The 27585-nt window shown below is 50.9% G+C and overlaps 1 protein-coding gene across 1 annotated transcript in view; it reads right to left on the reverse strand.

Annotated features, from left to right (window-relative positions):
• ABCA13 (ATP binding cassette subfamily A member 13) overlaps positions 1-27585 on the reverse strand; it is a 298434-nt gene that overhangs the window by 79066 nt on the left and 191783 nt on the right. Inside the window, exons 44-48 of the mRNA XM_032874934.1 lie at positions 25150-25190; positions 25077-25117; positions 19507-19615; positions 2258-2312; positions 478-655 (exon numbers count right to left, since the gene is read on the reverse strand). Of these exons, the coding sequence (XP_032730825.1) occupies positions 478-655; positions 2258-2312; positions 19507-19615; positions 25077-25117; positions 25150-25190 (424 nt within the window). The remainder of the gene's footprint in view (positions 1-477; positions 656-2257; positions 2313-19506; positions 19616-25076; positions 25118-25149; positions 25191-27585) is intronic.

Raw genomic sequence — 27585 nt, forward strand, 5'->3', positions numbered from 1 at the left:
CCGGCCCCCACCTCTTACTATCTTGAAGCCCCCTCTTTCCCTCCCCAGGGCAAGCTGGGGTCCCTGCACGCCATAACACAGAAGGTGTGGCGGCACAGGACACCAAAACGGGCCAGGCTGTGGTCACCCTGGAGGGGGCCGGCAGGTCAGCTCAGAGGGCCTTCACCCTCTCCCGTCCCACCCCCTTGAACAGAGTGTAGTTAATGTGATTACCGCGTCACCCTCCTGACGAGAAACTCTGCATGTCTGGGCAGGTCCCTGAGCTCCCCGAGCTCCAGGACACAGCTGGTCGGTCCTTTGTCTTACAAAGCCAACCTTAATGATAGACGGAGACTCAGCCAGACCAGCTCTTAGCAGTGAAGTGATACCTTCTCCTGTGGACAGCGGGAGGCGGCCGCTTCCTACACGCACACACACACGCTCACACACACAGATCGGCGGCACGCAGGCCCCAGGGACGTCGCCGCCCAGTCCTACCATGTCATACAGGAAGTTGGTGAGCCAGTACGTCCTGTAGCCCAGGCCGCTGAGGTGCTGCAGCCTCTTGGCTCCGATCACCCTGTCCCTCACCACGGAGCTCCCGATGGACGCAGACAGAATGGAGAACCCCAGCACGATGCAGAGTGCCACGCCACATTGGCGGATGCTCTCCAGGCTGCGGGCAAGACAGAACAGCGCGTCAGGTGGCACACGAAGGACACAGGTCCTCTTTCCCTCGGGAACAACCGGCGACGAGGAGAAGAGCGGAGGAAACCCTTCATGGGGAGCTGATGATGGGCAGGACACACTGACAAGCTCATGGAGTCGGTCCTAAATGCGGTCAGCGACTTTTCGGGCATGGATTAGCTCTGCCAGCTTCTAGAAACTTCTCCAAGGTTTACTCTTGACCGCTAAGCCCGACTCCCCAGTTAAAATGAAAGATATCTTCAGCGTGGGGTCCATAGTGAGCTGTGGCCTCCACCCACGTCCGAACCCCCACCCTTGTGGGGACCCCCATGACATGGGACCCCTGCCCACATCCAGGCCCCACCCACGTCCGGACACCTGTCAGGACTTGGAAGGGGCATTAGCTGCAGCTCTGCAGGTGGCTGGCCCATCTCTGAATTTCCTCTCTCCAAATATCGGAATGATTTCGTACCGGAGGGAAGTGCACCCATAATTGTAATGACATACACTGTGCACCTTCCTGGTCACATCTTCATCAGAACACTACCCCATTACCCCTCCTTAGCAGTGCCCAGCACACCCACAACGTCTCAGCTGGCCCCGGAGAGAAGGGGCTCGTCACCAACCATCCACTGCCTGGCACCCTCTTTTCGTCAGTGAGCCCACGGCCAGAGTTGTGGCCGGTGTCAGAGACCACTAAAGGGGAAAGCTGAGAATGAGTGCAGGGAGGGGAGGTGACACCACCTCGTGCTTCCTGCCTTCCTAACACCTCAGAGAGAAGACACCTGTCAAGCAGATCTGCATCTCCAGCTCAGTTTGGTAGGTCCTGGGGGGGTGGGGGTCAAGTTATACATAGATTTTCTACTGTGCAGAGGGTCAGCACCCCAACCCAGTTGTTCAAGGGTGCACTGCACTAATTCTGCCTACTATAGATGTCTGACCAATGCTTTGTCATCAGTGCAACAGGAAAGGGAGGTAGGAAAAGGAGGAGACAGGGAGAAGTGCCCTACCTTCTGTAGGCTGTCAGTGGGGTGAGTGACTTTTGATCCTAGGGTTGTGAGTTCAAGCCCCACATGGAGTACAGAGATTACTTTTAAAAATTCTCTAGGGACACCTAGGTGGCTCAGTCAGTTAAGCATCTGCCTTCAGCTCAGGTCAGGACATTGGGGTCCTGGAATCGAGCCGCATATTGAGCTCTAAGCTCAGCATGAAGTCAGCTAGAGATGCTCTCTCCCTCTACCCCTCCCCCCATCTGTTTACGCTCTTTCTCTCTCTCTCTCTCTCTTACTCTCTTAATAAATAAAATCTTCAAAGAAGACTGTGTCCCCAGAAAATATCTGGAAGACACGGGGTCCCTGAGCTCCAGGGAGATCATGCCCGTAGAACAAGTTTACTTAGAAACACAGTGGAGCGCTTGACGGGCTCAGTCAAGGCGCGTTCTGCAACCGTCCGGTCTTCACGCTTGGCAAAGAAACGCCCAAACCAGCATCACTCACGGCAAAGGCAGGAGGCGATCCCAATCCCCCCTAAACAACCCAAAGGCTCTGTCCCATCAACAGGGCCGCCCTCACCCAGAGGTCCTGCAACTCACATCTTGTCCTCGTTCAGCAAGGCCCCTCCGTACGGCTGGCTGTACAGCGTTATTCCTGCGGAAGACAAATGCGGGAGGTGAGCCCCTGAGCCCTCTCCCGGCATGGCAGGTGGATGCGCTGTGCCCGCGCAGTGGCTCTGGGCTGCTCTGTCCAGGCCCGCAGGCACCGAGAAGGGCACACGCCACCGTTCTTCTCCGCCGGCTTGTGCGGGCACCTGGCAGGCTTGTGACAGGAACAGCCATCATGTCTCACACGTGCCTGGAGGAGAAGGTGCTGGTCTGACCTTTTATGATCTGATCCGCAGAAGCATCCCTGGGCATAAGTCCATCATTAGTCATGTTTTTCAGGGAGACACAGACTCAGCAAGACGACACAACAGTATGCGAGGGGATCATTGGATGGAACGCGGGGCAAAACGCAAACACCCCCTCTCACGAAAGCCAAGTCTAGGCCGATAGGAGAGTGAACCATCTCGATGGTCCGGCCTGGTGTGCGGGGCTGCCTGTCTGCGTTTGCTCTGCTTGCCTCTCGGGGGTTGTGCCTCCACGTAGGACATCAGCCAGGATGGAGAAATCGACACCAACTTATCGATTATAACAGTTTTGTCACAAAGGCGGTGCATGACCTCACACGGCATGCTGTGCCCCCCGTGGCCCCCCCCCACCCAGCCAAGGCTGGTCTACGCTGCACCACAGACTCCATAACCCCGGGCAAACGACAGCTTGTTTCAGGTTATCGTCAGACATCAGACCGGCCGGCGCTGCCTTCTCAGATGGGCCATTGCAGAGCTAAGTGTGTGGCCGCACGGGAGCACATCCTAGCCCCATGCCATGGGCCACTCTTGCGTTCTCCTTCCGCTTACACTCACTTAGTGCAGCCTTCCGCCTGTGGTTTGCTTTCTCTTACGAAGTCATATTAAATCTTTACAGAAGCGCCGCGGGGCACGAGCGAACATAAATAAAGGAAGAGACATGGACCCAGAACAGAGCAGAGTCCTCCAAACCCCCACCATCCTGCCCCCGAGAGCCTAGTCTCCCAGCCTTGTACCAGCTGCTCCCCTCTCCCGCTCTGCCAGTCTCTCCCCTTCCATCATGGGCTCCGCCACTCAATGATGCAAGTTCCCTCCCAGCGGAAAGGAAAGGGGAAGCCATTGGTTCAGCAACTCCACTGTCCAGTTTTCCAGAACAATTTCTTTGGCTTTAAATTAATATTGTCCTGACGTTCTGCTGCGGGCTCCTGCCGTGTGTGCGGAAAGCTGGTCAGGTGCCTCCCTAGACCCTGGGCGTGATTTACACATTTGTCCTGAGCCGAGTTGCACAGTCTTGACCCTCTGCCTGTCTGGACTGGTAACCCCCACCTGTTTTTCTCCCATCCGTCTTTCTTCCCTTGAGCTTGACCTCCACCCCCCTCCCTCCAGCACACACCAGCTCCCACTCTTCCTGGGCAGAAGAGTCGTGGGCAGCCTCCCGGGCAACCCAGCACGTGACCTGCGGCCTCCAGCTCTGCTGGGGGTTGTGCAGAAGCTCACAGACTGTCGACGGTGCTTGCAGAACCGCGGGATCCTGCGCGAACACGGCAAGTATCCCGCTGGGATCTGGAAACAGCAGAAGTGCACATGCAGTGCTGTGCGTGGCTCCTGGCTGATCAGGGCAATGAGAACTTTCCAGATGAGAAAATGTCCAGGACGTGTCGGGAGCTGACGAGGGCTCGGGAACTGGATTCTTTTAGGAAAGTGGACGCATCTTGGAATTGTTTAACCTGTGTGTGTGTGTGTGTGTCACACACACACACACACACACACACACGGGGCAAGAGGCAGTGTGCAGATGCCTTCTGACAGCTGAAGGAAGGTGATGGAGCCCAGGACACAGACTCAGTCTGTGATGTCCCAGAAGGTAAAGTTGGTCCGTGGAGCCAAGTTCAAGAAACAAAGGAAATCACCTGACTTGAGGGTTGGAGCGTCAGGCCGACGAAGCTCTGGGGCTTCCCGGGAAGAGGACATGGGAGTCTGGGTCTCCCCCAGACCGGGTAGCTGGCAGCCCCACTAACTGTAAGCACAGGGCTTTCTGGTCCCGTGATGCATGCTGGTGCACCATGGAGCCAGGCGGGGTCACGGAACCCCTCAAACTAGACCCAGCTGGTCAGAATTGGGGGTGGCCTCCCGGGGGTGTCGCTAGCTTAGAAGGGAGGGTGCGGCCCCGTGGGATCTGCATTTCCTTCAGACAGTGCCAGGACTGAGCTGGGGTCACGCACCTGGGGTGAAGCAGAATTCCCTCTGGAGCTGGATTTTCCTTCTCCTGTACGAGTCCCAAACTCTCTGTACCCTGCAGTTTCAAGAGCTCCCTGGGCCTCCTCGGGCCTCCCTGACGGTCCCGGGTGTTTCTTATGCACCTGACAGGAGCGTCAAATCCCAAACAGAACCTGGGCTTAGCCTGCTCCTACGCTCCCCACCCCCAGCATAGCAGGACCATTCAAGTCCCCGTCATCTTCTGAGTCACCAGACTCAAACCTACATCAGCTTCCCTCCCTTTCGTCCCCCTCCCTACACATCCAAGAAGAGATCAGGCTCTGCCACTTCCCACCACCTCCATGCCCTAGTGCCAGACCCCATCCTGCACACCACACCCCTGCCCCGGACAAGGGGGACATGCCCTGCCTCTCAGCTTGCCTCTTCCCGGTATCCCCGAACCCCTCCAGTCCTTCCAGAGAACTCCCGCAGAGAAACAGAAAGAAACACAGAGCCCATATTTTTCACCCGGATATAAGATGCCTGTAGGACGATGTCCAAACTCTCGTGTTATCCGACGGCCCCACTGTTGCCCCTGGAAAACCAGGATCACTACCGTGTCTCTCATTTCCATCTGGGGGCATGTCCTGCCTCTTCCTATACAGACGTCCCCGCCTTAACATGGTTCCACTTAGCACTTTTTGAGTTCATAGTACAAGTACTGTGTACAAGTACAAGTACTCAGCACAAGGGGATACACGTGCAGTAGGGACTGTACTTGGAATTCTGAATGGCATCTCTTCCTGGGCTGGTGACATGCGACACGTCCTCTCTCAGGATGCTGGGGGGCAGCTCACTACCCGGCAGGTGCACGGTCCCAAGGGTGGACAGCCGATGCCCCAACCACCCTCCTGCGCCCACGCAGCTCTCTGTTTCTCACCCTCAGTACAGCATCCAGTCACTTACAGAAACAGTCGGTGCTTTATTATACAATCAGCTTTGTAGCCAAGGCTTTTGCCCGATGTAGGCTCATGAAGGGTTTTGAGCGCGTGTATCATAGGCCGGGCTAAGCTCAGTGTTGGGGAGGCTGCTGTGTTCAGTGCATTTTTGATTTACGATATTTCCAACTAAAGATGGGTTTATCAGAACAAAAGCCTTCGTTCGTTGAGGAAGATCTGTGCTTCTTTGTCCAGCCCCCTCCCTCCTCACGGCTGCTCGGTGATGATGTCCTTTTCTGAACACCGTGAAGGGAAGGGAAAGGCGGTCCTCAGGTCCTGAGCCCTTACAGACTAGTGAGCAGAGACCAGGCGCCAGCATCCCAGCGTCGATGAGGAGCCACCTGTGGTCACATGTTGTCCGTGGTGCAGGACATCAGGTGCGAGTGCAAATTCCTACAGAGCAGCTCCGTCTCATCTGTGCGAGCTCCCCCGTCTGCAGAAGCCAGATCTCGAGAGCAGACACCGAGAAAGCCTCCCACGTCTGGCAGCCTGTAGCTGGGGTTCCAGACTCCCAGCTGCAGGTGCCACCCCCCTTTGCCCACCAGCGTGCCATGCACCTCTCCTCCGCACACACATCTGATTTTCCAGGAAACATATCTGTATGGTGGGAGGGAGACGGGGGCTGCCAGTCCAGTGTCCCTGCCCGGCTCCTTCTGCAGCAAAAAGCAGCAAGTGCTTCTGCTGATGTTCAGTTACAGAATGTGCAACGACTGCGATCGCTTTCTGTGCCTCAGGCTGCATAAACATCTTCTCTTACTTTCAACTGCAGGGTCCTTGCTGGACGATCGGGAACAGCGCTCTGGTATTGGCTTCTGTCTGCTCATTCCTCCGTGATGAATTTGCGCCCTTCATTTTGCTCTAGGTGTGGGACTTGCATTGGCCTCCCCTGGCTGCCCTCTAGCAGGTGGGACTGCATCTAGCCCTCCACCCCGGGAAGTGAGCCACGGCTCCTGCAGTCCCCCATGCGTCACACCCGTTCTGGACGTTTCCGGGATACGTTTTTCTCACTCGGTCACCGGATGATGACTTCCATGATACAGAAGCCGGCACAATGTTGCATGACTATCTTTGTTAGTCAGCCGGTAGCATTCGGGAACTGGGGCAAACGGGACCCTGTGAAGAGTTCCAGCTTGGACACACCGGGGTCTTCCAGAAGCCACAACGGGAGTGCAGAATGGTGACAACTGTCCTGAGCAGGTGACACGGGCAGGACATGGGCAGGACACGGGCAGGACCCATACTTGTAGGGTCCCAGGCCCGTGGGTGTCTTCAACTCACCTGCCAGCACACAGGGCAGTGAGAATCCTCCCTCCACACGCGACACGGTGGTGGCAAAAACACACAAGCACAGCCATGAGCATCTCCCTAGAGCAGCGGGGAGAGGAGATGACACACGGCACAGAACTGGCCGCCGGAGAGAAGCAGCCACACCAGCCATCCCGCCCTGTCTTTTTTTTGCTCTGGGGTCTGCCCACACTTGGTGTGAGAAGGACAAAGCTGGTGAACCCCACCAAGTACCGCAGCTGGCCCTCCCCTCCCGGGGCCTCCGTGCCTCCATATCTCGGGGGGACACAGCTCTCCATTCAGGGCTGTCTTTCAAGACTCCTCCTATTTGCATATTCTACATGCAGTAAATATTTAAATACAGTCTTTGGAAGAAGGCTGCATGCTCTGTGGCTCTCTCCTGGGCTGGTGGGGGTCCTGATGGCCCTGGAGGGCAGCCCTCCAGCTCAGGGCTCAAGGCTGCAGAAGGGTCCTGGGTCCCTGCTTAAAAGGCCACCATCCCGCCAGATCTTGACGGCTGTGGTGAAAGTGAGGAATGCTCTTTGAAGAATAAGATACGGAGAAAGGCAGGGCCATACAGCACAGTGCTTAAGAAGGAAGCCATCGGATAAGCAGGAAAGCCCTTGCACCTGCTTTCAGAGACGCGAGTCCCACTGGGCATTTACCACCGGATTTAGTCAGCCAGCCTCGCATCAGCGTCAGACTTGCATCAACAACATTCTGATCGTGCTCTGCTCTGAGCGAGAAATCTGGGCTCCAGATGACAATGACGACGTCTCCTCGGGCTTTTGTAGGGATTTGACGTGCCCTTTCAACAGGCTCCCCCCATGAGGCCCCTGCAGATGGGCGTAGACAGGCAGCACCCTCCCCTCGCCCCTGCAGAGCTCCCGTTCCCCAGTGGGACACAGTCCACTCACAGGAGGACACAGAGGAGGCGGCACCAAGAAGGGAGCGGGTGGTGAGGGAGCCCTGGGGAAGGACCAGGCGCCGATGACAACGCGCGGTGCCCAGCGCTGGGCTGGCAGGCAGCCCCTTGACCTCAAAGCAGGCAGACGAGAGGGCTGGCATGTGCTCACCAGGAACCCTGGCGCGGGCCGCTGCTAGGTTTACCAAAGCTGCCCGAGCTGCTCGTTTCCACACTGCAATTTCCTATCCCTACGTTCCCTAGAAGCAGCTTTGCAGGAATGAACATACGTACATCAACATCAAAATGACATCTCCCTACACAGGTGCTGAGATTTTGTCTTTTGCAAGAAGGGGTGGGGGGACTGAGAGCGCCGTGTGGGCCTGTTTTCTCAATAGTGACAGAGCGATAGGAGAAAGCACAGAGGAGACGACCCTCTTCTTCCCTGCGAGCCCCGAGTTTCCCTAGACACCCCGCGGAGAGGCGGCAGGGGGAGCACGGGTGTCCGCACATGACCTCACACCCTTCGCATTCCTGCTGGCTGCTCCTTAAAATAGTAAGTTCAGAAATCACAGCTCCTGGCACAGATCCAGGGAGACGGAGGGGGCACACGACCCGTCTCACAGATCGGCATCCTGCCACGTGCTTGTCCTGGGACAGCCCTCAACTTAGAGATGGGGCAGCTGCAAGGGGTGGTGGGGCGGGGAACCCCGGGAGGGAAACCGAGGCACAGGGAAGTTCTGTCGACTTATCTAAGGCCGGACACAGCAGAGTGAGACCACAACCCTGATTTTCTGGATCCCAGTTTATCCTTTTTTTGTCAAACTAGAAAAATCCTGTATAGCCTTTGACGTCCTCTCTGTGAAAACCACATTCTTGCAATGCACAATCTCTGTAACTGGGCTGTTAGTCCCTTTGTATTGTGTGTGCTCAGAACTGTATTTAGGTGACAACGGCATTGTGAGAGCATCTGGGGCTGACGATGTTAGCAAGGGGTCCAGGTCCCTCCCGGGAGCCGCTATGGTTTCAGCCCTCGAGGAAAGGAAGGGGCTGTCGGGAGGCAGTGTCACAGGTCTTCAGAAATGATGTTTCAACATGCAAATTCTGAATACACTTGAATGATCTGTCTTTGTTTGATTACTCTCCTCATTTATATTCTGGCTTTTCTAAGGATTGGCCCACAGCAATGTATAAATGTGTAACATTAGCTCCTCATTTACTATTCTCATCATGGTTTCCAGACTCTGTATATCTGTCATTTGTAAAAATGCACATCTGTGCTTTTGTCTGATCCCCATTATGATAGAAGATACTTAACTTGTCTCCGATCCAGCAGTCATTTTTGGGTCCGTTCCTCTTATAAAATGTACATGTCTGCAAGTATCAAGGCCCAGATGTGTGTAGGCATCTCCACCAAGCGAACAGACCTGCCTTAGCCTCAGTCTACGCACCAACCATTGTTTTCTTTTCATTAATTCACTGTGAGTCATCGGTGTGATCCAAAGGACGAAAATGTTCTTCTGGCCCAACAGAGTATTAAGAGAAATCTATGAACTTTCCAAGAGGTATGTCAACGGCCTTCTTTCTGTCTTCCTCTCTTCTTTTTTAATTTTTTGCATTTTTTAAAGATTAATTTATTCATGTGGAGAGAGAAAGAGCACATGCACACTCAGGCAGGCAGGACAGGCAGAGGGAGAAAGAGAGAAGATCTCCAGCAGACTCTGGGCTGAGCATGGAGCCCTATGTGGGGCTCGATCCCATGACCTGAGACCACAACCTGAGCTGAAAGCAAGAGTCAGACGCTCAACGGACTGCTCCACCCAGATGCCCCTCTGTCTCCCTCCTCCTATTCTCTCCTGGATGAAAGATTGTTTTCCCCTCAATGTTAAGGTTATTAGTCTTATTGAATAATAGACGTCAATTGTAAAAAGCTTTGAAAGAAAGAGTAAAATTAAAATAAGTCCTAATCTAATTCAAAACCAACCAGAGGTAATCATTGTTTGCACTTTGATATCAATTACTTCAAAATGTCCAAGGTCTTCTCAACACATGCATGTCATTATTGAATTATGCTTCACATTCTTTATCTTCTACCGCATCAATCATTCTTGACCTTCAACTAATGTTTCCGTCACACACGCGCAAACGTTCGCATCCATATGCTAGGACCAATGTTCATCAAGTTCTTTTATTCATTCTGTGGATTCAATATTGTTGTGATCTTATTTTTCACTAACCTCTCAAGTGACATCCTTGGGCATTCTTTTTTATTAGGACATGTCTACTGTGGGTTTCTGAGACACGTCCAACATAAGTCATCTCTAAAGCTTGTTTAATTGATGGCAACATCTTCATTTGAGACCAAATTTGGGGTGTATTTTTTTTCTTTCCATATTCTGTAGGCAGTGTTCCCTGACCCACAGGCTTATGAGGTTGTGATTAAGAAGTCAGAGACCAGATGCTGGTTCCTCCGAGCTGGAGGAGACCCAACGCTGCCAGGTCCTGTCCCTCACGAGGACCTGGATATCACACAGCAGCAAGCACAGAAGCTGACAGGTGGGGACAAGGCAGCAGCTGCTTGGGGACCTCAGGATGTGAGGAAGAGTGTGGCGGGTGGCAGTGAACTTCCTGGTGTCCTTCGTGCCTCTCACAACCCCAGATGACGTACTGCAGAAGCCTGCAGGATAGGGACTGCTGAGAGCAGCGGACCCTGGGAGTCACCCCTGTATTCCTCACACTACCTCCAAGGAAACTAGATGAAGGGATATACCGAACACTTTGCAAATAAACCAAAATGGAAAAGCTGTTCAAGTCACTGACAGGAGAGCACACAGGAGTCACTCGCAGGAGAGCAAGAAAAGAACCAGAGGAAAGAAAACAGGTAATGAAACCAGACTTGAGATCACTGGTGCGTGAAGCCCGTTGATCGCAAATACATCAGTCAAAAGGTGAAGACTGATACAGTGTACTCACCAACCGTCAGAGCCTCAAAATACAGGACTTGAGAACCGATACAGTTGAGAGGAGAAACGGATAAATCCACAATTATACTGGGGCATTTCAATCCTTCATGAGACGATGGAACAGTCGGACAGAAAACCAGTGAAGACAGAGAGGAAGTGAGCCTTACAACCAAAGGACAGAGCCCGACTGACATATACAGGGTGCTGCTACCAACGGCAGCCAGAGACACTTTTTTTTTTTTTTAAGATTTTATTTATTTATTTGACAGACAGCGAGAGAGGGAACACAAGCCAGGGCAGAGGGAGAAAGAGAAGCAGGCTTCCTGCTGAGCAGGGAGCCTGACATGGGACTAGATCCCAGGACCCCGGGATCATGAGCTGAGCGGAAGGCAGACGTTGAACCACTGAGCCACCCAGGCGCCCCCAAAGACATGTTTTTAATCACCCATGGAAGCTACACCCACACAGACCACACACGGACCACAAAACAAGCCCCCATCAAATGTAAGATGGTGAAGATAGCAGAATGCGTGCTCTGACCAAAGACAACAGGCAAATCTCAAAACCTAGAATTTGCACAACACGCTTCAAAATCACGCCTGCATCAATGGAGACATCTCAAGGCAAATTTTCCAGAGTCAGAAGCTGGTCTTATTTGTATTACTTTCAAAGTGATCGGTTCTTGCTACTTACAGCTTTGTTTAAACACACACACACACACACACACACACACACACACACACACACACATATTTTTCTTTATCCTTGAACTTTTGAGAATTCAGCAGGATTGCTCATCGATGATGGCTGTTTCCATAACTCCCAGGCTCCCAGTTCAGGAACGTTGCCCAACTCCCGGCTAACTCTCACACTGGCCCAGATTTGTTTGTTCTTGCTGCTACTTTCCTTCAGACATCATGGCTTTGTTTCCTTAGTCACTGTTCGTCTGCTTTCCTGCTCCACCTAATTCCTCCGGCTCTTCTCCTGTTGTCAATTTTTATATCATCTTTTCCTCTGGGTTCTTAGGGGATATTTTGTGCTTATCCTTTAAATCAAAAATTCTGAGTAGGGGAGAGAGTGCTGTAATCAATAAGGTGATTCTCTGTATCCAGCGAAAATGTGTATTACCAACCGCGCCTTAGCCAGCTCCTTTCCCACTGAAATGCATCTGACACTGAATATTGTGTGCATTGAAAGTGTAGGACGTACAGATTCACTACATTTTTATACTGTGATGCGATCGCCATGTAGCAGGTCCCAGCCAGCTTCTGCTTACCCGACTCTGAACCTCAGCCTGGCCTTTCCCACTGCTCTGTCTTCAGTTCCCAGAGTTCACACATTTCCTGGTACTTGCATGAGTGTGAACTCGCAACATGTTTCCCGGGACAGGACCCTGAGGTGTGGGGCAGCTCTGGGACCACACTGGGTGTGGTGGCTGGTGCGTCCCTTGGTTGCTGTTCCTCCGAGATCCCTCTCAGTGCTCAGACCCTCACTCCCAGAGTGTCCCCTACGCTTCACCCCAGTGCTCCCAAGTCTCTTCAGACCCCTAAAGCAGAGGCTGAAGTCACTGATGACAGCCGGTTCCTGGCCCCCGCTAGCTGTTCCTTCAGAAGCTCTACTCAACAGATCTGATGGGTCCCCCATTCTCTCGTTTGAACTGGGAATTTATGCTCGGAAAGTTTATCTGATTCCATCACACAGGAAAGACCATGATCTGTCACTCCTTGCTCCCGGGCACATCACCATCCCCGCAAGCAACCTGCACTGACCCATCCCCCGCGCTGGGGCCCAGTGAGCTGCAGAGGATCCAGAAGGAAAGGTACCCGTGAGGAGCAAGGCAGGGTGGGAGGGAAGGGAAGAGAAGAGGTTTTTCTGGCTCTAGAGGCAAAGCTGCCCTACCCCGCCCCCAGCAAGGGTCCTGGGTTCCCGCTGGTACCTTTACCCAGTAAGGGTAGCGGTGGTGAGGAAAGCAGGTGGTCCTACACCTGAGGGCAGGGGAGAAAGCGAGGGTGAGATTCTTTACCCTGATTCCCCCGTATCCTTTGCCCCCTGCCTCTGGTTTAAAAATGTCCATCAGCCGTGAAGGGCCCCAGTTTGGCTCAGTGCTTCTCAAGCCCGAGTGTACAGGAGACTCTCTCACGCCATTTAAAACCTGCTGCCAATCAAATCAGAATCTCTCTGGGTCTGCGGCAGAAATCAGTAGCGTTCCCAAGGCTCAGGGGACACCGGCGTGCCGAGAGCCGGACCGGCACAGGTCTAGCCCGCGTGTCATGGTTGGGCCCTGTCCTCTCCCATGGTAGCACGTCACGGATGGCATCCCCAGGTCTGGGTGGGATTGGCAGGGGGGCTGAAGGAGGAAAACCCCAGCATTTCCAGGGCCGCTCCCTCCACCACGGCTCCGAGTGAAATGAAATCGAAGCAAATCTCCCTTTGCTCTTGCATCCTGACTCTTTCAGCGTGGAAGCTCCCTTCGCATCTACACGGGCCGGGGAATATTTTTTCTCTCTTATTTTGACTCAGTCCCTTAGTCCTGGTACAGCAAACGTCCTCAGGCATTCCCTCAGATTGTTCTGTAATATCTTAATTTAGTAAAATCATGGCAGCCTAAAAAGTCACAGTAATGAACGCATTTCATACCTATTTTAGTCCACATTGACCTTTGCTCTGAAACATAGCCATAGTGGAACAGACGGATAGCGTATGCTATAGTGCACAGCATAATGACAGGGCAGCTGCCCCTTTACTGGGGCATTTCCAGAACACCTCGTATGGATAAGTAAGGACTTCGGAGAACACAAGCGTCCATACAAGGGACACCTTCCAGATGTGATCGTGCTCTTATTTCCGAAGGCAGATGTAAACACAGTAATAACGCCAAGCACTGGGGTGCCCAGGTGGCTTAGTCGGTGAAGCGTCCAGCTCTTGGTTTCGGCTCAGGTCATGATCTCAGGGTTGTGGGATCGAGCCCCATGTTGGGCTCTGCACACAGCGGGGAGCCTGCTTGAGAATCTTTCGCTCCCTCTCTCTCTGCCCCTTTCCCCCTGCCTCTCTCTCAGATAAATAAACATATCTTAAGGAAAAAAAAATGTCCATTCAGGTCCCCTGCCCATTTTTTTTATTCAGGTTATTGTTTTGATACTGAGTTACAGGAGTTCCTTATATATTTTGGATATAAACTTTATATATATTTGGTTTGCAAATATCTTCTCCCATCACATAGGTTATCTTTTCATTGGTTTGATTGTTTCCGTGAATTGAGCTAGACGCAGAAGAACAAAAACTACAGGATCCCACTTGTCCGGGAAATCTAAGAGGGTTACAGTCACAGAATCAGAGAGTGGGATGGTGGGTACCATGGGTCACTGGGGAGGAAGAAATGGGGAGAGGCTGGTCAAAGGGTATGAAGTTTCAGTTATACAAGTAATGAGTGTTAGAGGTCTAATGTGCAGCCTATAGCCTAGAGTTTAAAGTACTGAATTGTGTTCTTAAAAATTTGCTAAAATGGGTAGATCTTAGATTGCTTTCTTATCACAAAAATAAAGACAAGGTAGGTAGGTAGAGAGACAGCGAGATTCAGATAGGGTAGGAGGAAACGTCTGGAGCAAAGGGTGTGCTTATGGAAATGACTGTGGTGGTGGCTTCTCAGGTGTATACTTAGCTCTAAACTCATCAGGTTCTGCACGTTAAATATCTGCCGCTTTTTTAAAAGATTATTATTTATTTATTTGACAGAGAGACAAGAGAGAAGGAGCACAAGCAGGGGGAGTGGGAGAGGAAGAAGCAGGTTTCCCGCCAAGCAGGGAGCCCCATGCCAGGCTCAATCCCAGGACCCTGGGACCACAACCCAAGCCAAAGGCAGACACTTAACGACTGAGCCACCCAGGCTCCTGTATCTGCCGCTTTTTATATGTCCATCACTCACAGCTCCATAAAGCGGCTTAAGAAAAAGAGTGAATGGGGGCCCCTGGGTGGCTCAGTTGGTTGGGCGTCTGCCTTCGGCTCAGGTCATGATCTCAGAGTCCTGGGATGGAGTCCCATGTCGGGCTCCCTGCTCAGCACAGAGCCTGCTTCTCCCTCTCCATCAGCCACTCCCCACCAAATACTCATGCTCTCTCTCTTGCTCTCTCTATCTGAAATAAATGGATAAAATATTTTTTAAAAGAACGCACAAGGTTGAGCAGAAAACGGTATAGAAGGATGGGAAAGACCATGTTGACAGAGGCAGGCAGGTACACAGGATGACAGGTGTACGGGGCTGGCACACAGAGGGGGCTGAGGCATGGCAGGAACTGAGGTCAGAGTGACAGGAAACATCTGAGGCGGGGATCTAGGGGAGGTGCCGGGGAGACCCCCAGGGGTGGGCCAGGCAGGTGGAAAGAAGCTGAGGAGCTGCCAGGCCAGACCTGGGAGGACCCGTAAGTCGTGGGGGACAGTTTGTTTTTTTATTATTAGTGATGGTTAGTATGATGAAGCCAGAGGGATGTGTGATCTGAGGGATGCGTTCCATGGGTGACTGTGGACACTTCTGGAGACCTAAGACGTGGGCCGGGGGCCAGGGGAGCACAGGGGGTGCCCCCAAGACCTCAGTCCTGGCACCCGGGTAAGAGCAGGCGGTGCCTTGGGCCAGGGAAGTGTTGGTGCATGTTGGTGAAAAGACACACATTCAGCATTTCATGTGCAGAAGGGACAAGATTTGCCGCTAACCTTGGGACGCGCATGGAAAGGCACGGTTAAGATTTGGGGTTGGGCCTCTCCACCGACCCCATCTCCCCTGGAATCCTGAGAAGTATTACGTGGCCCTCCGTGCAAGTACCCCAACTCCCAATGGGAAATGCAGGAAGGAATAAAGCCTCAGATGTGCCCTCCGCACCGTGGTCCTCTCCTCTATGGACAAACTCCCACGGCCACACCTGCGTCCCCCAGGCCTCGGGGAGCACCTGCTGACCGCCCACCCCAGCACCCAAGCGTGTCCCAGCCATCTGCACAGTCATGGAGCAGGACACCTGTGCAGAAGGAATGAGTTTACCTGGAGAATTCACTGTGCAAACCACATCTGCCCCTGGCAAGCCAGTGCCGGCCTCCCGGGACTGAGAAGACGACTCCATTTGAATGGATTATACCACACACCTGCGTTACGTTGAGCTTGTGCTTACGAGGGGCCCCGAGAAGCTGCCAACATGCTGGGTCACAGCAAGCGGGCCCACGCCAGGCTCTGGAGACTCCTTTCAGGGGTCTGGGACGGGGTCCAGGAAGTTCCTGCATCTCTAAGGCAGGGATGTCCGTGTCTTGAAGACGCTGTCACAGGCCCGCCGTGATGAGAGCAGGCTGTGCTGTGTGGTACAGTGGTCATACAGCTGGTGTCACCAGGGTGCCCCTCGGAGCCCGGTTCTGGGGAGCTGCTGGGGCCCAATGGGGAGCAGGGCACAGGCTCTACTCTTGGGGCTCATCCAAGCTGTAAGTGGGCAGCTTTCATTTTAATGTAACAATGAAGCAGGGAGTTCTAGCTCTGCCCATTCCCAGCTGCTCAGGCCAGCACCCAGGGGCGTCCAGGACACTCCTGTTCCGAGCCCTGCCCAGAGTTCCTAATCAACCCTTGGCTACTAATGCACAAACCTTATCCTGGGCGCTCTGATTGGTATGTCCCCTCTTTGCGGCCCAAACCTTCCTTTCGCACAACCACCACCTCAACAAGGCACATGAGAATTGAAATTCTGACAGAAACAAATAAAATATCACTAAAGTTTCCAATAACAGAGGATAAATGTATTTTTCAGGTCAGCGTGACTTTTCAACCAACAAGGATTCCACTCCTTACAAGAGACGTTCCCGGGATGCATGTCATCTCACCCGGGAAGCCAGCCCCACGGGACACAAGTAGACTGACACCCAGCTCGGGTCACCATTGTTCCCGTGACCCCAGCCAGTGACCCAGGACACAAGGGCTCGACCAAACGCGGGACTCAAGACTGTGGCTCACAGCTGGAACCCAATTTAACACTTACGTGTTTAACTCAAGCTCTCACGAGTTAAGGTTCCTTTTAGTAGGACACCATTCTGTTCCTTGGGCATGGAAATTTTAGTTGCGATCATGGTTTTTATCTCCTGAGACACAGGTTTCCGCCCCTGCCTGATTCCTCCTCTCATCTCAGATCTGTCTAGACAGCATGCTCAGTCAAGCCGGGAGCCCCTTAGGACCTCATGGCAGCATCAGATCTCCACCGAACCCAAAATCTCTACTCCTTTATGGTTCCCCCCTACACACGCACAGTTACTGATGTCACTCAATTACACTTCGTACGCCCCGTTCCCACTAACTCAGATCTGTAGTATTTGATGCTTTTACCTTTATACCTTGTACAAGAGTAAAACGTGAAGTTACAACCCAAATGTTCCCTTTCACTCTCTCACCCTCCCCAAACCTCTAATCACTCCTTGTTTTGCACACGCATGTGCGCACTCACAGTTTCTGTTCTCACTCATTTTCAGCAAGCGTCCACAGAACAGGGACACGTGTTCAGTCTCCTACATCCCATAAATAGCCTCTCTCAGCGTCTTTCCACCCATGGGATTTCCATCCCTACACCTCCACGGGACCAGCTCTCCGGAGGCAACCAGCCTACACCCTGCCTTCTCCCACCTCCTAACACCCCAAGCCTCCCTGACGGGCTTGACAGCCATCTTTATCCAGGGGAAGGCTAGAGGGTTTCGCTCACCCTCCTTCTCCTGAGCTTGTCCCTCTCCTTTTCTGAATCTTATGGCACATTTTCATCCAACATGTGACTCAAACCAGGCATCTCTGCACCTGTACACACTGTTTTACCACTTCTCTGAACACGTGTTTCTCCTGACTTAGTTCTTATAATCCCATCCAGACCGACCAGGACCGTCCTTTGTTCTTAAGACCTCAGATTTCTGATCTATATCCTTTAAACTCTTTCTCTACATTTCCTTACTTGTCAAGTTCTTTAAATTCTCTCCTTTCCCCACTACTAACGCCTCAACCTTTTCTCTCATCTGCGTGCATGTTATAATTTCATTTTTTTCCCTCCAGAGTCATGCTAGTCTTACATGTGAGCAACCAACTTCCAACAGGTCACTTGACTGCAACCCGCCCTCTGCCCTTTAGACCACGGCTTCCTGATTATTTAGTCTAATACATACATACTTTGATCACGACATTCTCTTTCTCCAATAGAGGTAAAGACTGTCTATAAGGAAAGAGTATAGTCCTCACTCTGTTAGACAAGGTCAAGCAGAATTTGGCCTCAACCAACCGCAGTTGTCTCTCTACACTCACCTTTACGACAAGGTCAAACTGGACTCTGCCACTGAACTTGAAAGGACGCTATGATTCTCCTGAATTGCTAATACAGTAGCTTTCAATCAAACTTTTGCCCATCCTTCAAGATCCGTGGTTCGCGATACCTGCCCAGGAAGCGGTTCTGCTCGTGCCCTTCAGAAGTGACCTCTCACTTCCTGCAGCAGTAGAAGGAGGGCTTTGTTCTCAACCAGACCTAGAGCCACAGCATGGCCCACGGCCTACCCTGCTCAGAGCCATCGCCAGTAGGTGATTTCTCTTAACCTTGGTTTTCTAATCAGTGAAGTAGGTTAATACTGGCCGCCTTACAAAACCGCTGTGAAAAATGAAATGACACCATGGGTGTTACATCTCAACTAGAGACCCCCGTACACTCCAGGCACTTACTGATAGGGCTCTGCTGTCCATCATCTGAGGGACCTTCGTGTTTTTCCTATTTTTCTTAGGCATGCATACTTTCACTTTTGTATATTGCCTACTATCGTTCCAACATAATTAAAGTGTCACAAAATAATTTAATCCTGTTTTATTAAAAACTTGGTGGATAAAGGGGGTGCCTGGGTGGCTCAGTGGGTTAATGCCTCTGCCTTCAGCTCAAGTCATAATCCCAGGGTTCTGGGATCAAGCCCCACATTGGGCTCTCTGCTCGGCAGAGACCTGCTTCGCCCTCTCTCTGTGCCTGCTTCTCTGCCTACTTGTGATCTCTCTCTGTCAAATAAATAAATAAAATCTTAGAAAAAAAAAAAAACTTGGTGGATAAAAGAAAACAAATATGGAAGTAAAAGATAGGGCTGGGGTAAAGCAAGAACACTAGGGTAATCGCTCCATGTTTATGCCCATGAAGACTGACACTTCAACAAGTACATCTTGTGAATAAATTATGATAGGTGTGGCCTGCTGGTGCTTACACACTTGATGTCTTTATGACTTTTTTTTTTTTTTTAAGGAATCTGGAAGAGTTTGATAAATTACAATTTATCCCACCACAGGAAGCAATAACATCCCCTTAAATCAATAGTTTCACTCTGGATTCCAGAAATGAACTTGTGTCAATTTTTCAAAATAAGTCTTCTTCAAATAAATACCAAATAATGTCATTATTTCAGGATAGGAAAGCACAGGCCATGAGTCCTCGATCGGCTTAGATAATTGATGAGTTGAGGGCCCAGCACAGAACAGATGATGATGTTTGCCTTCCCTACAACATGGGTGATCTATACTATCTACAAGATTACTCCATATAAAAATGTCCTAAAAAAGAAATCATTCTTGGTTCTGTAAGATTAAAGTCACAAGGGGGGACTCTCCATCATCTCTTACCCCTCACTGTGCAGATTTGGTCATAAGTGCGAGAAGCTAAGAACCAGTTAATGACCCCAAACAGAGGCCAATAGGGCCTACCACTTCGCAGGTATTTATATGGGAACAGGCTGCCCGAGGAAAACCTTCCCACCACGCTTCACATCCATAGGCTTGATCTCTTCTACCTCCTCCACCTTTAAATACATTGTGTTTTGAGAGCGGCGAATGATAATGCATGAAAAACGACATTACCGTATTGTCTCCAGTCCCGGTCCGGCGGTAAGTGTCTCCACAGTATCATGTTGTTCAGATGATTCAAGTAGGAAGGTAGGGAATGGAAGCCCTTCTGATTGTACCACACCTACAAGAGAGAGGTGACATAACGGCTCTCGTGAAATTAGTTCCTCAGTCTTCGTCAGTAATTCCTGGACACGAAGGACACGTGTCCGTTAGGTTCAACAGCACCTGAATGTCGGGCCCAGCACCGTGTCCCCGCACGGCTGGCAGAGAGCAGTGAAAGTCTCTGTCCACTAATTTTATATTTATCTCAAGCATATAATTTCTAGCTAAAAATAGATGAATTGTCCCCAGAACAAATGTGAATGTTGCCCTATAATTATATTCTCACAGCGAAAAAAGAACCTAAACCCATCATTTTTTTTTTCTTTCCTGGTTGGTAAGCTAATAAAATTTGACCTGCAAATTAAAAGCGAAGAAAATGATCAGAAAAAAATGATTACTTTCAAATTAATAACTGGATGCGGAACATTATTTCTCAAAATAAATGGAACTGAGCATTTGCTGAGCGTGGAGAATAAAGTAGCGTGTCCGTCGGACAGGCAGAAGATGGAAGAGAGAACAGGAGACAGACAGTGTTATCACAGCTGAGATAATAAGGAGCAGGAAAAAGGACTAATTGAACCATCAGTATCTGTATTTTGAGATATCAATATTTTAATGAACTTTTTTTTTTTTTTTTTTTGAAGTACACTCAGCGTGGAAAGCTGGGGAGCTGTCTTGGAGAGATCTGAGGACGTCACCGGCCACTTCTGGTCTTGACTCCATTGACTGGACAGCTCGCTTCTCTAGCGCTGTCTTTTCCAACCCAAAACCATTCTCTGCAGAAGCAGATCTGATCCCCATAAAGTCAGAACCTGCTCAGAAGAACCTATTCAGGCCCTCACCGTTTGCAAAGCTAGGGCCACACCTCAAGTCCCTGGCTCCCAACTGTGTTTCTTTTCCACTTCATGCCACTAGGACCCATTGTCTTCCCACCAGGATCCCGGGGGACAGCTGTGTGTTCATGGGAATGGCTAAGGGACACACTATCTCTCATGTACTTTCGAAAAGAAACAACTCCCCTACCAGACAAGGTTCCCTGAGTCTTTCTCCCGTAGCTCACTTCCTTAAGCAATTCAGAAAACAGACCCCTTTCTCTTTCATGCCAGCTACTCACCCTCCTCTTGAAATAGTTTAAGGTCATAGAGATATTTTTGCGAATCTTTTTTTTTTTTTTAACTCCAAAGAGGAAGGCATCCCATTTGGGCAGGGCTAACCATGGGACCTAGGACATCGTACAGTCTTCTAGGGTGAGTCTGAGAAGATCTAAGATTGTGTAACAAATTTTTTTTTAATTTTTTTATGTGTACATTTTTTAAGTAAGCTCTACGCTTAATGTGGGCTTGAACTCATGACCCCAGATCAAGCATTGCCTGCTCCACTGAATGAACCACCCAGATGTCTCCAAACTTTAAAGACACAAATGTTTGTTTGCAAACTTACAGATGTGTGTAATTCACACATTTCATTCTGAAAAGCATGGGAAGGCACAGTTTCTGTGATGGGGGGGTTGGCACTGAACCGGGGGCTCATGTCACAGACCAGGGGCACCTCGTGCATCCAACAAGGATTCCTCCCATGCAGACCCATCCTGCCACCCCCGGGCTCTCACACACAGGTACTGCCATATTTCTGGAAACAACAGAAAGCTGGGATCCTGCTGAAGTCAAGGGACAGGTGATTACAGTAGGAAAAACCCTGCTGGTGGACACCAGAACTCCCAGGATCGACGTCTGGGGCCTGGCTCTGCCCCACGCCGTGGCTCCCTGACTGCTTCACTGGAGGGCAAGAGGAGAGACTATAGTGGCCTTTTCCCTAGGTCAAGGTTTTCTGTTTTCATTGTGTTTCATTTGTTTGTTTTAATCTAATTTATTTAAAAGCAGGTGGTGTTTTTGTTGACTGAAGAATGACAGGGAACATGGGTATAGAGACGGAGGTGTCATTGCTGTAGTCAGTGGCAGCGTGGCTGGGAGCCCACGCACAACCCATCCCACTTTCCGGAGGTTCAGAAACACCTGTGTCTGATTGCATTTACGACCCCTCTTCCTCCACACCCTCTGTGCAGCCCTATGCCTCCCACCTCCGAACATGGGCTCAGTCGCGTGGCTCAGTCACGTGGCTCTCTCTGGCCAACAGAATGTGGCACAGGATGGGTTTGAAAACAGCTCCCCTGTGCCTGCAGCCCCTCTATGCCTCTGATGAATGGAGTCCCCCACATCATGCTCAGAGGCAACAGCCAGCCCCCACCACGTGGTCATGAGTGACCAGGTCCATGCCGCCGAGCCTCCAGCAGGAGGATCCCTGGACTCCGGACCTGATAAAGACATACCGTGGCAGCCATGGGGATCCAAGGCAGCATCTTACACAGCGCTGTCGTGGCAACAGGTGGCCAAATATTGGTACTGTACTCACAGGAACCTCATTACTGTCACTAACACGGAAAATAGATGGCATTGGTTTTAAGATCAGCATGTGGGTGACAAAGAAACATTTAGAGAAATCTGGAAATTATGGGAGAAAAACTTTAGAAGTACAAGGGGAGAATGGCAAGAAAATTGATATCGATAACAGAACAGATGCAGTTCAAAACATCTGGTAAAGCATCACCTGAGGTAACTTCAAAGATAGAAATTGTGCCCAATGCACGCCTTGGCTGGGGTCTGCAGGTCTGGAGACAAAATGCCAGGAGATGGCCCCAGAATGGAGACCAAGTCAGAGGTGTGGCAGCCGGAAGCTGCAAGGGTGGTGTTAAGCGACCCTCTCAGGGGGACAGAAGGTCATCTGGGAACCTAAGGGGGAATGCCCCATTGTACCCTGACAGTCCCAAAACACCAGGGCATCCGTTCAGCAGGAGCGGCGTGTCTCAGCAAGAACCGTGTGCAGCCACGGACCTCAGGGGGATAAACAGCCCACAGGACCTCCCAGGGAGCGAGATCAGGAGGGTCCTGCCAGCAGAGGACACCAAGGGAAATGGGCCTCTGAGCCCAGCTCTCTACAGGCAGGAAGCAGCCTATTGCCCAAAAGGCATATTTCCAAATGTCCCCTCATAGGTGGCCATCGAAGATGACAAAGAAGAAAGGGACAGAGAGCAACCAGGGGCAGTGGAGAAGGTAGAGCGAGACCACACCCAGGGAGCAGGACCAGCACCAGGTGAAGGGGCCTCAGCCTGGGGAGGGACGCCGGGAACACTTGCTGAGCACAGGCCCCTAGGACCAGTGAGCTCAACGAACGTTCCTTGTTGATGCTGGTGATGGCCTGTGGTTCTTTGCCATACAGAATCACCTTGCCAGGGAATGAGTAATTCACAGAGGGGGAGCATTCTTGACCTTCATTTCAGTTCTGTTAACTGGCCCTTCCTTGGGATGAATTTTAAATTCTTTAGGTAAGTAATATATACTTTAGGGTGATCTGAAAATTAACATTTCAGACTTAGCAGAGTCCAAAGGAAGAGCTTTTTTTTCCTTCCTCCCTTTCTCCCTGTCCCCCTTGCTTCCTGTCCCCCTCCTTCCCTTCCTTTTCTTCTCTGAAGAATGATTTTCTAAAACAAGAGGCTGTGTTCTGCAAATAAGATATGGGATTTCCTTTCCCTCCAGCCTGGAAGTCAGGACGCAGGAAAATCTGGTCACCGACGGAGGACGTTAATCTGCTTTCAAGAACACATTAGGACACCTCAAAACAGACCTTTCCCCTCAGGAAGCATGAGTAACCGTGTTTCTGAAAAGCAACTAAGTAGCTGCAAGGAGGGAAAAAAATCCCTCCATGGATGTTCAAACGTCTCAAATCCCTCTGAGCATTGAAGACTGTATGTCAAACCCTGGGCAGGGAAGGGCGGCCTTATCTGAAGTGCCTACAGTCTAGAACGTGTTTGGATTAAACAAGCTGAACACTCCAGATGTGTACAAATAACAAACACAGGCCCCAGGACAGCCATTCTACAACATAATACTTTGATTCACCCTGGTCTATTTCTATGCAAATTTCCCATTTTCTCTACAAAGAGGCTATGGAAATCAGACAGCCTCTTACAATTGTACCCTAAAGGCCAAAGCCAAGGCCAGTGGTAATTCCTGAAAAGGGAATGCAATGATCTAGTATGACATCAGCCACCAAGAGCTCCTGGGAACCTGCAGACACCGACTCCCTAGCTCCTTACAAAGGGGCTCGTTTCCCAGACACCCCGATACAATGCACATGCTGGCCTGTGCCTGGAAAATGACATTAGAAACCGCAGAAGTGGGACATCTGGGGGGCTCCATCAGTAAAGCGTCTGCCTTTGGCTCGGGTCATGATCTCAGAGTCCTGGGATCAAGACCCCACATGGGACTCCCTGCTCAGCTGGGAGGCTGCTTCTCCCTCTACCTCTGCCTGCCACTTGCCCCTGCTTGTGCATGCACTCTCTCTCGCTCTCTGACAAAAATAAATAAATAAATAAATAAATAAATAAATTCTTAAAAAAAAAAAAAAAAAGAAAGAAAGAAAAGAAAAAAAGGAGCAGGTTCCGGGAAGCCCAGACTGCCGGTCCCACATGTCTGCACACCTACTCGCTCTGAAGCCTGTTTTGGACTGGTATAGATTGAAAAGGTAAAATGCTCTCAGAAGAAATGAACAGATTCCTTCTACCAGTTTGGCACAGTTTAGTATTAACTGTATCAGACGTTCAAAAAGCCAGCCAAGGTATTTTAGATGATTTTTCTCCCAAGCTATGAATCCTGGTATTTTCCTCATGAGCTATCAATCTTCTCCTGGGTGCTGCCCGCAGAGGAAGAGAGACAGGAAGAGTCCTCAGCTAAAGGAGGGATTTGTGACCAGGGGTACATGGCAACGGACATTCTTTGTCCGCGATTACCTAGTGAAATACGACGGTTAAAACTACCATCGGGGATTATACTGTGAATCATGAATGTGAAAACTTGCTCAGGGATTACACTCTGAAATACTTGTGAAGACGCTTGGTTCCACTGAGGGGAGCAGCCACTCACCCTTGCCGTGGTCCACGAAAGTCCCACCACTACGCAGGACCTCCCACCACCACACTCTACTCTTTCTAGATGTCTCTCCCAGTAGGCACCGACACCAGACTAGTTCACCCATCCCTGGGAATGAAAGCTTTTAATCTCTGGTCTTTCCCCATCTGAAGACAGTGTCCTTTCCTCGGAGAATTTCTGCTGTGAGTCACCACCTCTGAGCTACCACTGGTAGACCAAGGCGTGTTTCCTCGGATCCACTCCTGTTCCCACACAACTGACAAGCCCTCCCACGTATTCTCGGCGATGCCGAGGGAAACATTTATAATTCTCTGGGATCGTCCCAGCAGGGCTTAAAAACCAGATCCATACTAGCAATTCTGAGTAGAAACCTCTTCTCTGTGCTGGCTCTCAGTCCACCCAGCCTTCATAGTAACAAATGCTGGGGTCTGATTCGGTTCCTCTCATGCCTGTGAATATATATCTGCATGCCAAGTTTCCACAGATGCTCTCTAACACAGGAAGGAAAAAGAGGGAACGCTTACCTTTGCCAGAGTGTCCTGCTGCGATGTATTTGGATTTGCATCTTGACCTTGATCAGGGATCTGAACCCCGAAAGACCAGCCCCCAAGCCTGATAACAGGAACAGGTGTTAGTGCTTTATTTTCTATTTTATTTACTTTTTCAAAATATTTTGTTTATTTGACAGAGAGGGAGAGAAAGGGTGAGCACACACAAGGGGGAGGGAGAGACAGGCAGAAGGAGAGGGAGAAGCAGGCTCCCCACTGAGCAGGGAGCCTGATGCAAGTCTTGATCCCAGGACTCTGGGATCATGATCTGAGCCGAAGGCAGACGCTTAACTGAGCCCCCGAGGTGCCCCAGGAGTCAGTGCTCTAACCATTGAGCCAGGACGTCCAAGCATAGGACACTCCGTCACCACTAAGTAGTTAGGATGGCCTGAGAACGGCAGCCCCCTAATCATCCACCTTTGGTGATACAACCACACAGGGGCTCAGGGTACAGACGGGCTTGGTGGGGCTCCTGGATCAGACGTCCATGGCGGACCTTGTGTATTCAGCAAGTGCAGCTAAGACTTGCCGTACTGGAAGATGTCCTACAGGTACTGACACTTGGTTAGGAAATGCCTGTCATGTCCAGGACAGGGTGATCATCAGCATGCTAACTATTTTAATTTAAAAAGTCACTCCTCCTGCAGATTGGCTATTCTGATTTACATAATCATAATTTACATAGTTTACATAATTTACATAATTCACATAATCCATCACTCTTTCAAGCTACCCCGTTTTGCACTGTTTTGCTTCCCTTCTCTGGCTTCTGTCCTGTCCAACGCCCACATCACCCCAACCAGGAAGGTGTCCAGAGGACTTCAGCTGGGGCTGACTTCCTCCTCTTTGGGCTCTCACAACACCCAACATCCCCACGCATTGATTCACCTGTCATCCCGGGTTTGCACGGACTGTCTGCTGGTTTATCGCTCACGCAGCTCTGTGAGCTTCCCTGGGTGGGGACAACACCTTCTCCCTCCGTATCCCACGGGCTGTGCTCTGTAGTATCTGGAACCTGCAGAGCTTCCAAAACTGTGGGGCATTAAAAAGGAAAGCTCCTACTTAACTCTGGATAGAGTAAGACTGAAGAACAGCCTTCCGTGGCCAGTCCCGCTGCCCTGAGCAGAACTGAGGCAAAGGGATAAGGATACATTCCCACTGGGTTCAGTGCATTCATTCATTCATTCATTCATTCCAGGGTGAATTCATTTGAGAGACAATGAATGAGCACCTTCTAGGTGCCAGATATTAGGCTGAGCCCTAGACGTACAAGCCCCGCCTTTGCCTGGGACATGTATAAAAACATAAGAGGTGACCCTGGGGGCGTCTGGGTGGTTCAGTCAATTGAGCTTCTGACTCTTGATTTCCGCTCAGGTCGTGATCTCAGGGTCATTGGATCAAGCCCTGCGTCAGCCTCCGTGTGCAGCTTGGGCTCTCTCTCCCTCTCTCTCTCTCTCAAATAAATAAATCTTAAAAAGAAAAAAAAAAAGAAAAAAGAAAAAGATCTAAGAGGGGGCCAGCAGGAGAGGCGGCGGAAGCACACTGGGAGGTGGCGGGGAAGGAAGGGCTGCTGGGGCAGCGAAGGTAAAGACGACGCAGGAAAAGTCACAGGGTGTTCCAGGCCCTGCAGAAGGGCCCAGGGAGGCTTGTGTATTGAAGAAACAGGATGCACTTGAGGTCCCAGGAAATCTGCTGGCGTGGCAAACGTGGCCTCAGTCAAAAGTGATGAGCAGCGCCCATCCCCACACTCCTCGTCCGGATCCCCACCCCCACCAGGCTCAAGGAGCTTCGGCATCAAACAAGAGCCTTCCCAGAAACTGCCTAGGATGGCAGTCGGCCCCACGTCCGCGTGTCAGACGCCGCACAGAGAGGGAGATCCCAAAGGAGGCCATTTCATCATGCTGGGATGTTAGCTGCTCCTTAACCTCCAAATAGGTAAACCACCTCTCGGCTCCCGCGAGGGAATCTCCATTGATAGGACCCCCGCCCCACTCCCACCCACCATGCGGGAGAGCGAAAACCAGCAGTGAGCAACCTTGTAAAGGTCAGCAGCATTTCTTTGGAATTTTTATGAGCATCCACGTTAAACATTTGACTTTTTTGAGTTTTTAAGAATGCTGGCATTTGAGGGGGTGCCTGGGTGTCTGAGTTGGTGAAGCATCTGCCTTCAGCTCACATCGTGACCCCAGGGTCTTGGGATCAAGTCCGACATCAGGCTCCCTGCTCAGCCAAGAGCCTGCTTCTCCCTCTCCCTCTCCTGTTCCCCCTGCTTGTGCTCTCTCTCTCTCCCTCTCTCTCAAATAGATAAAATCTTTAAAGAAGGAAAAGAAGAAAGAAAGAAAGAAAAAGAAAGAGAGAAAGAAGAAAAAAGAGAGAAAAGAGAAAAGAAAAGAAAGGAAAAGAAAAGGAAAGGAAAAGAAAAGAAAAGAAAAGAAAAGAAAAGAAAAGAAAAGAAAAGA

This window comes from Lontra canadensis, unplaced genomic scaffold (genome assembly GCF_010015895.1).
Source record: "Lontra canadensis isolate GAN:19392208 unplaced genomic scaffold, GSC_riverotter_1.0 scaffold54, whole genome shotgun sequence".
Taxonomy (NCBI): domain Eukaryota; kingdom Metazoa; phylum Chordata; class Mammalia; order Carnivora; family Mustelidae; genus Lontra; species Lontra canadensis.